General features: G+C 35.9%; 1 protein-coding gene across 7 annotated transcripts in view; it reads right to left on the reverse strand.

The window, feature by feature from the left end:
* Fbxo38 (F-box protein 38) overlaps positions 1-14533 on the reverse strand; it is a 53822-nt gene that overhangs the window by 35307 nt on the left and 3982 nt on the right. For 4 of the 7 annotated variants that reach the window (XM_010627090.2, XM_010627096.2, XM_010627095.2 and 1 more), the window contains exons 2-5: positions 10392-10578; positions 6229-6362; positions 3255-3418; positions 2888-3053 (exon numbers count right to left, since the gene is read on the reverse strand). In XM_010627090.2, the coding sequence (XP_010625392.1) occupies positions 2888-3053; positions 3255-3418; positions 6229-6362; positions 10392-10519 (592 nt within the window). In that variant the 5' untranslated portion in view covers positions 10520-10578. Of the gene's footprint in view, positions 1-2887; positions 3054-3254; positions 3419-6228; positions 6363-10391; positions 10579-11766; positions 11788-12798; positions 12888-14533 lie in introns of those variants that run through there. The other 3 variants (XM_033766758.1, XM_010627093.3, XM_010627094.2) reach the window with 3 other exon arrangements.

The raw sequence follows: 14533 nt of genomic DNA on the forward strand, positions 1-14533 counted from the left end.
ACCAAAAAGAGATCAGAAAAATAAGGACAGGACTCTAATCACTGAAACACAACAAAACAAAACAAAAACTTTCAAAAAATACTGATCTTGGGAAAGACCCAACCAAAAAAAGGGAACTACAGGCCAATCTCCTTAATGAACATAGATGCAAAAATCCTCAATAAGATACTGACAAACAGAATACAGAGGGTAATCAAGAAGATCATACACCCTGACCAAGTTGGATTTATTCCAGGGATGCAAGGATGATTCAACATATGCAAATCAATAAATGGAACACACTATATTAACAGAGTCAATGACAAAAACTATATGATCATCTCATAGATGCAGAGAAAGCATTTGACAAAATTCAACACCCATTCAAGATAAAAACCCTACAGAAAATTGGAATAGATGGTCTTTATCTCAACTTGATAAAGGCTATGAAAAACCAACAGCCAACATCATATTAAATGGCCGAAAACTAAAAACCTTCACATTAAAATCAGGAACAAGACAAGGATGCCCACTATCACCACTCTTGTTCAATATAGTTCTGGAAACATTAGGCACAGCAATTAGACAAGAGAAAGAAATAAAAGCAATAAAGATGGGAAAGGAAGAAGTTAAACTGTCATTATTTGCTGAGATATGATACTCTACACAGAAGACCCAAAAAACTCTGCCAAAAGGCTTCTAAACTTAATTGACACTTTCAGCAGAGTAGGCAGATACAAGATCAACACTCAAAAATCAACAGCCTTCTTGTACACAAATAACAGACTCACTGAGAGAGAAATTAGGGACAAAATTCCTTTCACAATAGCACCCAAAAAATGAAGTATCTAGGAATCAATCCAATGAAAGAAGCAAAAGAACTCTACAATGATAATTATAGCACTCTGAAAAAGAGATCAAAGAGGATATAAGAAAATGGAAAGATATCTCTTGCTCCTAGGTAGGAAGAATCAACACAGTGAAAATGGCCATACTACCAAAACTGCTGTACAGATTCAACGCAATCCCGATTGAAATTCCAACAGTATATTTCACAGAACTAGAGAAAATAAACCAAAAATTCATTTGGATTTATTCTAAATGAAGACACCTAGAATAGCACAAGCAATTCTAGTCAACAGAGACATGGCAGGGGTATCACAATCTCCAATTTGAAACTATACTACAAAACCACTATGATAAAAACAGCATGGTACTGGCAAAGTAAAAGACCTGAGGATCAGTGGAATAGATTGGAAGATACAGAAACAACTCCAGAGGTACTCAGCTATTTCATTTTGACAAAGGAGTCAACCATCCTGACTGGAGGAAAGATAGCCTCTTTAACAAATGGTGTTGGAAAAACTGGATTTCAACTTGCCAAAGATTAAAACTAGATCCTTATCTTTCACCATGCACTAAACTAAAATCCAAGTGGATAAAGATCTAAATATTAAAAAACAAACACTAAACTTGCTGGAAGGTAAGTTAGGCAGAACTCTCGAAGACACTGGCATAAGAGAAGACTACATGAACAAATCCTCAGTAGCATGGGAACTAACAAAAAGAATCAACAACTGGGATCTCATATTAAACAGTTTCTGCACTGCAAAAGAAACCATCAACAGAGCAAAGAGACACTCTATAACGTGGGAAAAATTTTTACCAGCTGCTCCTCAGTCAAAGGACTATTCTCTAGAATATATAAAGAACTCCAAAGAATCAGGCCCCCCAAATATAAAGGCCTGATTCAAAAATGGGCATCTGAAATAAACATATTTCTCAGACAAAGAAGTAAAAGCAGCAAAGAAATATATGAAAAAATGTTCAACATCACTCGTCATCTGAGAGATGCACATGAAAACAACACTGAGATTCAACCTCACCCCACAAAGAATGGCTGCTATCAAGAAATCAACCAATAACAAATGTTGGCAGGGTTGTGGGGAGAAAGGAACCCTCCTCCATTGTTGATGGGAGTGCAGACTGGTGCAACAACTGTGGAAATCAATATGGCCATACCTCAAAGAGCTAGGACTAGAGGTTCCATTTGACCCAGTTCTCCCTCTGCCAGTATCTTTCCAAAAGAATTAAAAGAATCATACCACAGTAATATTTGCTCACCCATGTTTATAGCAGCACAGTTTTTAATAGCTAAAACTTGGAAACAGCCCAATTGCCCATCAGCTAGAGACTGGATAAAGAAGATGTGGTTTCTATAAAACTCAGCCATAAAGCATGAGAAAGTAGAGTTATTCACAGGAAAATGGATGCACATTGAGGCCACACTCCTAAGTGAAATAAATAAGGTACGCATGTGTAAATATCGAATAGTTTCTCTAGTGTGAAAAACTAAAAGTGTAAAAAAGATCCAAATTGTATAATTGACAATGTGAAATACGAAGAAAAGGGCTAAAGGTGTATGGAAAGTGGAAAGGGTAGGGGAAAGGAAATAAGGGAAAAGAAAAATATGAGAAAAGGAAAAAAATGGAAACAAAGTCTTTGTAAATAGGGGAGCGGGAGGGAGATGGGTGTAGTAGAGGCAGGGGTATAGGGAAGAAATGAGAACCAAGATCTGTCATGTAAAGGTACAAGATCCCAATGAAAAATGTAATTGTACTGTATGCTTAAAAAGTACCAATAAACTCTATGAAAAAAATAAAAATAAAAATTACAAAACAAACAAACAATACTGATCTTGAAGAGAGCAAAAGCCTGATTGTAAAGTGGTACTGTACCCTGAGGGGTCTTTAATAAGAAGCCTGAATTGTTATAAAAATCAAATGAGCACTTTTTTTTCCCATCAGTCAACAAATTATCTCTAAAATTTTCATTATTCCTTTTTAGTAAATATTCAGTTATGTAGCATGCCACGGAGTTACAAGTGACTCAGGCAATAAGTACTCACCAACTAAATGCAAAGTTTGAATTTTTGCTCCTATAGGAATTTTCAGTTTATTTTCAGGAGGAATTGGAAATGCTCCATTACGATTACGAAATTTCCCCAAAATATGAACATGTGGCATATATGTCCAAATGGATTCTACTAACTCCAAATGAGATGTTTCCACACCCTAGAAAATAGCACCAAAGCAAGCATAAGAAAGGCTTTTTAATTAACACCCAACACTTCCATATCACAAGATATTAAGCAGGCAATGGAATTTGAAAGTTGGTCATGGATAGTAACTACATATGAGTGAACAGGTTCTATTATTCCTTCGATCCATTATTTCATCAGTGAGTTGATAACAAAATGTACCAGGTGTACTCACCACCAAGTTTGGGCATGCTTGTAAAGCTTCTAGGACTCCTGGAATGCTAAAAGCCTCATGGCCTCTCACTCTTCGTCTCTCAAGGTAGCGAGGGTGAAGGCCATATAGCTGTTCAACATCTGGCATCTTCTTCAGAAGTGTTAGGAAACTGGAATCTGTGAAGCCTGAGACGTTCGGAAGCATTCAGAGCCAAGTTCACCTTTCTGTTCATGAACATTTACTAGGTACTACAATTTTTATTAAATAAATTATTTTAAAAGTTAAACCTTTCATAAGGCTAGCATTAACACTAGAATTGAACAAATGCTTTCAACAGAAGATACATTCCTTTTGTGACAGAGAAAATGTATAAGACACTCTACTTACTTTGAATTAATTCTTTATTGCTAAGGCTTTTAATTTATCATTGCCTTTTGTTGTTATTTCTAAGGCATGGAAATCTAACACCACATATTTAACACAGAAGATGGGGATATACCTGAGTCCCATCACACTGTTCCTCCTCCAAAGGTGTACTGCGGTGTAGAACACCTTTGGGGCTCTGCATTACACCAAATTCATAAACAGGATATAAGTCTCATTTCCCGGAAGCTCATTTTCAACCTAATTCTCAGCTCAAGCTAGGTTCTTTTATTAGTTCCATTTCCAAATAATTACTCTTCCCTATTTAACTATCATTACCCTGCCACGTTAGACAGTTCTTCCTTTTGAGAGATACAAAAAAACTGGCTAAAAGAACAAGAGTGATCCATACTAAGATACTGAGTTGACAGGAAGCCATTTATCTGATGAGTTGTGCTCTACAGTGGAAATCAGTAAGATGGGAGCAGAGAAAGGCAGGACTTCTACAGCAGGAGCTACTGGTTGAAAAAGCAGGGAGACAAGTGACATACAGATGATATTTTATCAATTACTGAGGCCAAGGTGCCTGAAAACCAACTCTCTGCTCACTAACGACAAAAATATTAACTCTCAAAAATAAAATGAAGACTCAAAAAAGACAAGTCGTAAGTAGCAGTTTTCAAAAGTCATTCTATTTATAGAGCTACAACAGATAATGCTAATTGCGAATAACAAAAATGAAGAGTAAAAAGTGACCTCAGAGATTATTTTGTGTCTATAATTTTAGCAGTTTTCATTATTTTTTTGTAAAGTGACCTTTACTAAATGAACTATTTTAGACATTTTCCCACTTATTCTCATGTACCACTGTAAAAGTTATCACTTCATTTACAAATGTATATATTGAAACTGAGATAGTTTAAGAGCTAACAAGTGGCAGCTCTAGAATTATACCTAGTCAGACCACTACTGAAGTCTATCTTCTTTTGTCACACCTTACACATTTCCTCTCATCATAAATGGGAAGGTTCTACTTTCTTTACAAAGATGGTATGAGACTCCAAAGAAATTCATATATAAACCATGAAATACTAAACTCCTGAGAATATGCAAAGTGGCACTAATGAAAGCATAGTTAGCATGATATTATCCTGGGCAAGAGAATTCTCCACTTCTTTTTAATATTCTTGGCAAAATTGAGAAGCTTTGGGTATCTATCAGAACCATGCACACAGATTCTTCTCTAATTTGATAAGGGTAAAGTTGTCAATATTAAGATGGTACCACCTAATTAATGCTCTGTCTCTACAGAACATTAATTCCACTTCCAGAACTCCTGCTGACTGAACATCTACAAGAGCAAATCTAATAGAGTAAGACAATCATTTGACACTGACTTAATTCTTTTCTTTCATGCTTAAAGGATCACTCTCTGGAATGAAAGGAATCCCCTTCCCTTAAGATGTTTGTTTAGTATCTGAAGATAGCCATGGTATGCCTCCACCAAGCTAAGTTCTATTCTCAGGCATCTGCGATATTCTTCACTGTAGCTAAATGACAAGAGTTGAAAAGTATAGGACCTCAAACTACATAGTATTCTGGTATTCTAGTGGTTGCCTGTTCTGTCTACAGAATAGGAAAATTGTCTCCTCAGCCCTTCATTTGTTTGTTAATACCACTCAGCCTCTTCATATTTTCAAACTGCTAAACAGTAAAGCACACTAATTAATGCACTGGCACTAACCAAAAGGAGTATGTGATTGGCCTTTTTAAATTCTTCCTTTTTAGAGGTGTTTTGCTTGACTAAAGTCATCAATTTTCCTTCCCGACTGTCTCTTTGAGGTCAATTTGCTGTAGGTTAGGCTGTTAATTCTGAGTAACTGGAGAACTCAGATCTGAGTGTATCTAAGACCTAGTTATAAGCTTTTTTTTTTCTTCGTATTGCAGATCCAGCTCTGGTGTTCCCACATGCTTGGCAAGTGCTCTACCATTGTGTTACACTCCCAGATCTTTTTTATTTTTTATTTTGAGACACAGTTTTGTTAAGTTTCCTAGGCTGGGCTTAAACTTGCAACCCACCTGCCTCAGGCTGCTGAGTGCTTGGGATGACTACAGATGTATGTAATTGTGCACAGCTAATATGGACCTTTTAAAATAACTGAAGAAATGTAAGTCCCAGAAGTGCAATTTCTGTGCCCTATTTAAGTAACTTTAGAGAAGTGGATAAATATTTAACTAGAGAGTGATTAGAGTATAGAGGAAGACTACGATGGAGGATGTCACTATTCACCAGAAAATCTACATCACAGAATACAGGACACACTGTCTAATAAGATGTACAAACATTATGCTGATCTAGGGAACTCTACTCATATATGTGTACAAGAGGCTGATGTTGTTTAGTTATTTAAGGATTAGGAAATAAAAGCAAGAGACCACTAAAAGAGTAAAGCTTCAGGCAAAATGCACATTACCCACCTAAAACCAAAGTGAATAATTTAGATATAAATCTAACATCCTTACAAACAAGGTGATTTAGATTATCTCTGTCAAGACAAAGTGGCACGTTTCATGAAATCACTGTAACTTTGCAGGAGGGATCTGCTGTGTCTTGCAGACTGTATCAACTTACCACTTGGCATATATTCCCACCAACGCCCTGCACAGAGATCCACAACCCGCACAACTCTCAGATACAGTGTCACTGCTTCCTTTAGCTTCCGGGAAAGACATTCCATACACATGATATCCTGTAGAGGGAGGTACCTTTTGTGAGAGAAAGAAACTCGTATTTATCAAGAAGGTATATATTTCCTTTCACCATTTTTTTTTCCTTCCTCCATTCTCCTACCCTTCAAATAAAATGATTTTAGAACACTCACAGGGATTTATTAACATGCCTAAGTCATACAGTGGACTAATCCACTGATGTGTTTACAGCTGTCATCCTGTTAGGAAGTGAGACATGGCTGGAAGAGGTAGTCACTGGGGCATGATCGGGAAGGGTATTTCTTCCTCATCAGCTCTTCTCTTTGTGCTTCCTGGGGACCATAATGAGCAACTGTTCTACACCCAGGCCCTTCTAACATGTTTTTACTGACTCGGTGCCAATCAACTATGGACTGAATGCTCTAAATATTGTTGAGCCCAAATAAACCTCACCTTTTAAGTTGTGGGTGTCTGGTGTATTGTCCCAACAACGAAAAATTGACTAAGACAGTGCCTTTCAAGGTATGATGATAAAGGAAGGTAAAAAAGATCAGACAAAACTGATCAACTCAAATATGGCTAGTATTATTTCCTATCATTTACAGAATCATTTCTTGTACTGACTCCTTTTTCTCACAATCATCCCTTGACCCTACCCCAAAAAATGCTAATAATTTCTCAGTCAACATATATGCATACTCATTTTATAGTACACAATTTCTTCTCCTGAATGTTGTACCTTTCAGGTCACACAGAGTGATAAAAGTACTGCACTGAGTATGAAGTGAGGACACCTCAACTGGACCAAGGCTTCCTGCCTCCCAATCTTCCTCATCTCTTCCTTCCTGAAAATTTTCAGTTAACTTCTACTCTGCTTTCGAACACCAAGTGGACAGCTTGAAAGATCAGAAAAATCTCATCTGTTTCCCTCAACATCCTTCCACACACACCCAGAATTTTTTTTAAGTGTAAGTTATTCCTTAAGCCTATACAATATACTGTACTCTGTTTCAGACCATCTTACAAGCTAAGCAGCTGGTCACTGTCACACAGCCCTCCCTCAAGCCTCACAGCTGACCCAGCTAACGGGAAGTGCCAAACAGAGGGCTAGAGGTGGCAAGGCTGGCTTGTGAGGCCACTCGTCTCCTAGAAGAGCTCCTCAACTTCCATCACTGGTTCATTCAACCGCATCTCTACCTCTGATTAGAATCCCTTTATTACATGGTCTTCAAATTCTAGCTGAGTGTTATCTTCCATTACCTACTGTAAGGAATCTTCACTGATCTGGCAGACATCTTATAAGTAGTAAAACTGGCTCAGAAAAGTTAAGCCTGCAAAAAGTCACACAGAGAGGTAACTGGGGAAAAGGGCAAAGATGTTAACAGTCTGGTAGACTCGAATTTCTAGAAATTATCCTAATTTTAGAAATGATAAATATTTCTAATTTTAGAAATGATAAATATTTCTAATTTTAGAAATGTTAAGTATTTCTGTTCTCCATTTGTTTTCAACCTTTTGGCATTTTCCCTTCCTCTTTAAAACTAAATGGAATCAAATCAAAACAGCATTCTTCTTAGCTACAACTTAATCAACAGTCTCTATAACTTAGTTACTAGTAATTTTCAGAAACTACATGACTACATATTGTATCCTAAATCATTTGTCACTCCAGTATTTTTTTTCTAAATAACTGATGCTTATTCAAAATATTACCTGGGTTAATTTTATACTTCCTTTAAATAAAAACAGATCAGTAATAAAAAAATCAAGTTATCATATTTTCTCTAGGAAAAAAATGTATTTTAGAAAGATATACAAATAAAGACCTGGAAAAGTTCAAAGGGCATATAAATATTATATTTTACATTTTAGAAAAGATGCAAAATTAGGTTTAAGGAAGGCCAAAGATTTTTTTGTTTTATGAGCATATGTTAAGTAGTTAATATATCGTTATAACAGGTAAAAATTTAGACTAAAAATTGAGAAACGTACAAATAATCCATTTATTTTTAGAACAAACATCTCACAAGGAGTCATGGTTCTTTCATTCTGATGGGGCAGAATGGGGAGGAGTAGTAACTGAACCCAGGGCTTTAACATTTAGCTACATTCCCCAACCTTTTAAGACTGAGTCTTGATAAGCTGCCCAGACTGGGTTCAAACTATGATCCTCCTGCCTCAGCTGCTCAGATCGCTGGGGTTACAGTCATGTGTCAACAATCTATCTATGTTCTGCTAATCTGCTGTATGTTTACTTCATTAGAACCAGAATAAGATCTCTACTTGATTTTACTCCTTCCATTTGAATCTTCTGTTCAACTGCAAAATGTTATTTTGTTTCAACTTAAAATGCAGTCTAATTTTTTCATAATACATCATAACATTTAAGCATTATTATATTTACTGGGACATGTTTCTACATCTTTATAGGGTACAGAATTCAATAGACATATATAGTATATAATGATCAAGTAACAATTTCTAACATCCATCCTAAAAACAATTTTATCTCTACTTTCGTTTAGAATTATACCAGCTTTACTGTTTAACTTGTCAATCTATTTACAATTTAGTTATAAGAAATGAAGACATGCTTTCATTTTTTCCTCCAATTGGTTTGTAGGCATGATACTATCATTGAATAATACACCCACCTTTTCCTTATTTATATGTGGATACCAACTTTATCATTAACTAGATCTCCACAACAATTTGAATCTATATTAGGAGTCCATGTTTCTTTGTTTTGCCTACCTGTCTAGCTATCTTCATCAACACCAAATCTAACTACTGTGCATACTGTGCATGTTTCTGAACATACAGAAGGGCTAGTCTTTTTCTGGAAATTTTGGGTCTAACAGACTTTTTCTAGCAAAATATCAGTGTCGTTTTGTTAAATTAAAGCAAAACAAAACAAAAACTATTATTTTAATTGGGCCTTTTATTTTCAGACAGAACAAAACCTCACAAAATAACAAATTGTAGAAAACAAAGACTAATACAAATGTATATCAGAAAACAAAAAATGAGGTTTCCAAAATTCTCTAAAAGAACTCTATCTTCACTATGTGCAATACTTCGTAAGAATTTGAGCTAATTTATGCAAACTTTTTCTAGGTAAAGAGTATAAAGAAAAACTCAAATGCTTGGAAAATTTAATTAAAAGTATAACTACAGAAAAGAGAAAACCCCATGTGTGGGGAAATGGTAAGTATGTCACACTACACATTTCAAAGGGCTGGAAAGCAGTGACTATAATAATAATCACCACGTAGCAATAAGAAAAAAATTACTAACAGTGAATAAGCATTCATGTCACGCAATGCAGATGAGTGCTTCAAAAGTACTATCTCACAAAATTCTTCTGACACATTTTTATGTATCGCTGGCCCATAGCTAGTAAATGGTAAACCTAGGATTCTAACCCAGGTTTCTAATTCCAGAGATTAAGAATGTTAAATTTTGTTTATTTGAATTGTATAATAAAGACAATAAGAAGAAAGCAACAGAATCTGGATGGCTCAATTTTTCTCTTTTCCTTCACAGTCTATTGTTAGAATGGAATTTAAGTAAAAACATATTTTTTTAAAGTTTGCTTTTGAAAAAATTTATGATGTATTAATAACAGAACAATTTTAATGCAGACACTGCATATAATATAATGGGTAGTTTCTTACAAAGCTTTATTTTTTTGATAGTAGGGATGGATTAGCACACATTAATAAAGCACTCAATTGCTTAGCTATAACCACCATCCCTCACCACAAAACTCTTGTTTTAATCACTTCCATATATGTGTATAAAAGGTTATGGTAAAAACAAAAAAGTTAGAAACACTGTTTTACGTTTATACACAGGTATTTCTACAGTATCTACTAAGCACTTGAAACATCAACTAATGCAACTAATTTTACTTCATTTATGGAGACATACCTTGCTATGAGCTTCAGCTTCTCCTCCTTCAGCCTCTCAAGTGATTTAAATTTAAATTACATAAAGCTAGAGGATACCACATTAAAAAGCAGAGCACTAGGGTTTGCTTTTACTTTTACATTCCAGGTAGGTGGAATTCAAACAAAATCTTACCTAAATATATGGCAAAGTACTTCATGTGAAAGTTGATTCATATAGTCCTTTGTTTCATCTGGTATAATTTCCTCTGGAAGTTCATTGTTTATGAGACACGTTTTAACACTTTTCTTTCGGGGCCCCATTGCTGTGTTCTCTCTAGTATCAAAGAGCAAATATTTCTGCTTACTAGAGTTCAAAGCACCTAAAAAGCAAACAGAGAACAGAATAAAAGAACACACCAAACCCAAGCCCAAAACAATTCCTATTAAAATCTATGTAAAACAATGCTTATAAGCTGGGTGCAGAGGTGCACATCTGTAATCCTGACACTCAGGAGAATCACTAGGAGTTCAAGGCCAGCCTGGGCTACATGGTGAGTTCAAAGCCAACCTGAACTACACAGTAAGACCCTATGGCAAAAATAAAAAACAAGGTAAAAAAACAAAAGCAAACAAATGTGTATTTTAAAATACTAACAAGCAAAGCTATTGTTATTTCAATAATACACAGTATACCGTATTTTGCTTTTAAAAAGTATTAATCTGTCCTAACATCTTTTTCTGAAGATCAGTTGAGATTTTAAATGTATACTGTCTAGCATGAGTCAAGCTAGAAGCCTATTCACTAATTTGGACTCAACCTGCTTCCTGGATTAATTCATTCAATTTCTCCAAGCACCAATTTCTTTATAGGTTAAGATCATTAAACTGGATAACCAAAAGAGTGTGTGATTCTCCAAAGGCACTCAAAATAAATGTGTGAATTCATATATACATGTTTCTTTTCATCTGTCAAGTGTGCCACCTCCCCCATTTACAATACCATTAATACTAAGGAAGCCAACATTTCATACAGACCTGAATTGAAATATATAGTGAATGTTTAAATTTAAAACATTTACCATAGTAAGACAGTCATCAACCCCAACTCCACCTGCAAAATACTCTTTCACTTAAAACACAATCTTATCCCCATTATTCTTGCCATATTTTGAAGTACTTCTAGAAATCCTCTTTCCTGAGTGTCTGTCTTTATTAGGCGTGTGATCAAAAACATAGTGAATGCTGCTGTTGCGTGCCATCCAATAGAAAGGCAGGCTCACAAAAACATGGTGTGTCGTCACCCACCTTATTCACCAGATCTGATTCTGTGCAAATTGTGGCTCTTCCTCAAAGTCAAAATGACCATGAAGGGCAAAGACATCCACCACAACAGCTTAACTAAAGATACTCATGAAAAACGACTTTCACAACTGCTTCAGAAAGGGGAAATGATGGGCTAAGTGTATTCAAAGCAAGGCAGAGGATTTTGAGGGGGATTAATGGCAATGTGTCTTTTACTGTAATAATCTTTTTAAAATTTAAGCATTCATTGTATTTTTTCATCATACCTCATAAACTGTACACAATACAACAGAGGAATCCTGAGGTGTCTTTCAGGTTCTTAAACTGGATTTGCCAAAAATTACTTTTACGAACTTGAATTAAAATTTTAAATTCTTCTTTCTCCCACCTACAAAATGAAGGTAGACCACACACAGTGGATCACAGAACCCTTCCTGAATCTAATGAAAACCACTGACCATAAGTACAATTTTATATATAATTTCAGAGAACAGTTTCCTCTCTTGAGAATACTAAGAAGTTAGTTCACTTTTGTATCACACATATATTAAACAAACAAACAAACAAACAAGCCTTAGGCAGGAGGAAAAAAGGGAGAGGGAGAAGAGGAAGGGAGGAATGGGTGGGTCAGATGAGTGAGTAATCTGATGCTTTGCTGACCAGCATTCAAGAGTAACCAATCATCAAATTGGGAATATTTTAATGATGGTGAACCAGATAAAACAGTTTATATGACATACTGTTCTCCTTCGTAGTAAGGACATTCTAGATGGAGAAGTAGGCATAGGTTGACAGCTGAAAGAAAGTTCATTTAAGTTTAATTAATTCAGGCATGGTTTCATGTACTTATTGTGAATGTCTACTTTGGGTCTAGCAATGTGAACAAAAGACCCTGCAGGCAAGTGAAAACAGACGCTCAAATAACCAGGAAAATCAGCTTGGAATTCAAAATGAGATGAGTCTTGTTAAGAAAGTAAAAAGTAGCCTTTGACAAGGGAGCCGGAGTCTGGGGTTTTCTAAGAAAGAAAGGACTGAGCAGATATCCAAGGAAAAGCAGGAATTAGCAAAGCAAAATGGGAACAGAGAGGGAGGCAAAGCATTACTGAAGGTGCAAGTAGCATGTGTTCTTCACACTGGGAAAGAGCTTTGCTCTAGTAAAAAACTAAAACAAAACATAGGTATTAGGGTGCAGAAGGTGATAAGAAAAACAAAATGGAGATGAAGCTGAATTATTTGCAGGGCTCTTAATCCACATGATGGGTACCCACAGCAGTACCACAAAAGTTAAATGGAGTTACCACACTCCACAGCTGAGGTCCTCACAGCAGGACATGGACACCAGCTGGACGGGAGTTCCTGAAGTGCTTGGGTTCCTGGGGTTTCTTTGCTGCAGCAATAATGAGAGGAAACTGCTAAGCTGTGAGTCCTTTACTTCTGTGTGTGTGTATTCCTGTCTGTGTGTGTATTCTGGTTTCCTCCCTCACTAAAAGATTACAGTATTTCTTGTTTCTTGCAGGTATCAGCCTGTTTATACTCTCTAACCCACCCAATTTGTTGCTTTTAATTATCTATGGCCTTGGATGCCAAAGAAATGCAATTTTAGAACTGTGTGTGGATTCCTGTCCACAGGCACCTAGTGGACACAGCATTTATGAAAAGATCCATGCCAAAATGTTAACAATGGTTGCCTCTGAGGAGTGAGGACAGGGATAAGTAAGAAAAAACCCTCACTTTTAACTTCATATTTGCCTGTATCGTTTAAAATTTCTAGATTAGCCTTGAGTATTATATTTCTTTATAAAACTAATAAGCAAAACAACAAATAAAATCAGCTCATAAGAAATCCTGGTCCTAGATGATAAATCTGATAAATCTCTCCATGCTAGTCAAATCTCTCTCAACCTGCACCCCTGCTCCTCAATACACTCACTCTAGCAGCACCACCAGCTTCTCAGTCTCACCAAACACTCTTTCCTAATAAGCTTTTCACTGTGGCTCCTCCTTCCTTTAGAAAACTGCGCACTGGCCTTCAAGATGTAGCTTCACTGTTTAATCTCCTGTGATGACTTCTACTCACTCTCATCTGTGCTCCCCATACAACTTCACATGTTTCTACAGAAATTTGTGTAGTGTTTTGGTCATGTTTCTGTCATGCAAGAGGATGTTAATTTTGCCTCCATCTTGCCCCTCTCATTATAAATCTTCAACTCTTTGATGTATATCCATATGATTTTCCATTATTCCATATGCATCTAGTAGCTAAGGCTAGTGCTATGAACCATTTCACATTTCTGTGAGCACTGTTTCCTACCACAACCCTGAAAGATCTCAGCAACAATGCTATAACACTTATGATAATATAATGAGAGTCTACTCCAATAAAGACAGACATAACAAACAGCTACTTGCAAAAGAGTGAAAGAAAAACAAACAAAAAACAAAAAACAAAAAACTATTGACTAGCATTGACTAATCCACTGATGAATAACCTGTAGTTTGGATCAGGCTTCTAGTTATTGTATTTTGGCTCATGCCTCAGTTTTAATACAGGAAGTAAATCTAAATGTTCCTACTCCTTTGAAGGAAAACTAGTGCTTACCCATTGTATTTAGCTTTTGGTTAGAACCTGAAAAACATGAAAACTTAAGTAAAATAAACAAAAGTTCCCTGACTATTCAGGTAAACACACACACACACACACACACACACACACACACACACATTCTGACAGTCCTTTAGAGACCATGTTCTTGACTCATGTAGTCCTTCCTTCTTTCGCTTCAACAAATCCACAAGACTTAATAACACCTCCCTCTTATGATTTTATCTAAGTATTCATTGCTATTTTGCAATGTTGTAGCTTTGTGGATCATATTTAGTAGTCCCAGTATACAACTTACACTTTAAGTTTTAGACTAAATTACTGGCAACTTAAGTTATCATTTAAATTTACAAAATTTCTCATTAAGTATTTAGAAAACTATTTACCCACACAATTGTTACTGTATGAAGTTTAGGTCTCCAGTAAACTCA

This window comes from Fukomys damarensis, unplaced genomic scaffold (assembly GCF_012274545.1).
Source record: "Fukomys damarensis isolate Sample0158 unplaced genomic scaffold, DMR_v1.0_HiC HiC_scaffold_3, whole genome shotgun sequence".
Lineage (NCBI taxonomy): Eukaryota > Metazoa > Chordata > Mammalia > Rodentia > Bathyergidae > Fukomys > Fukomys damarensis.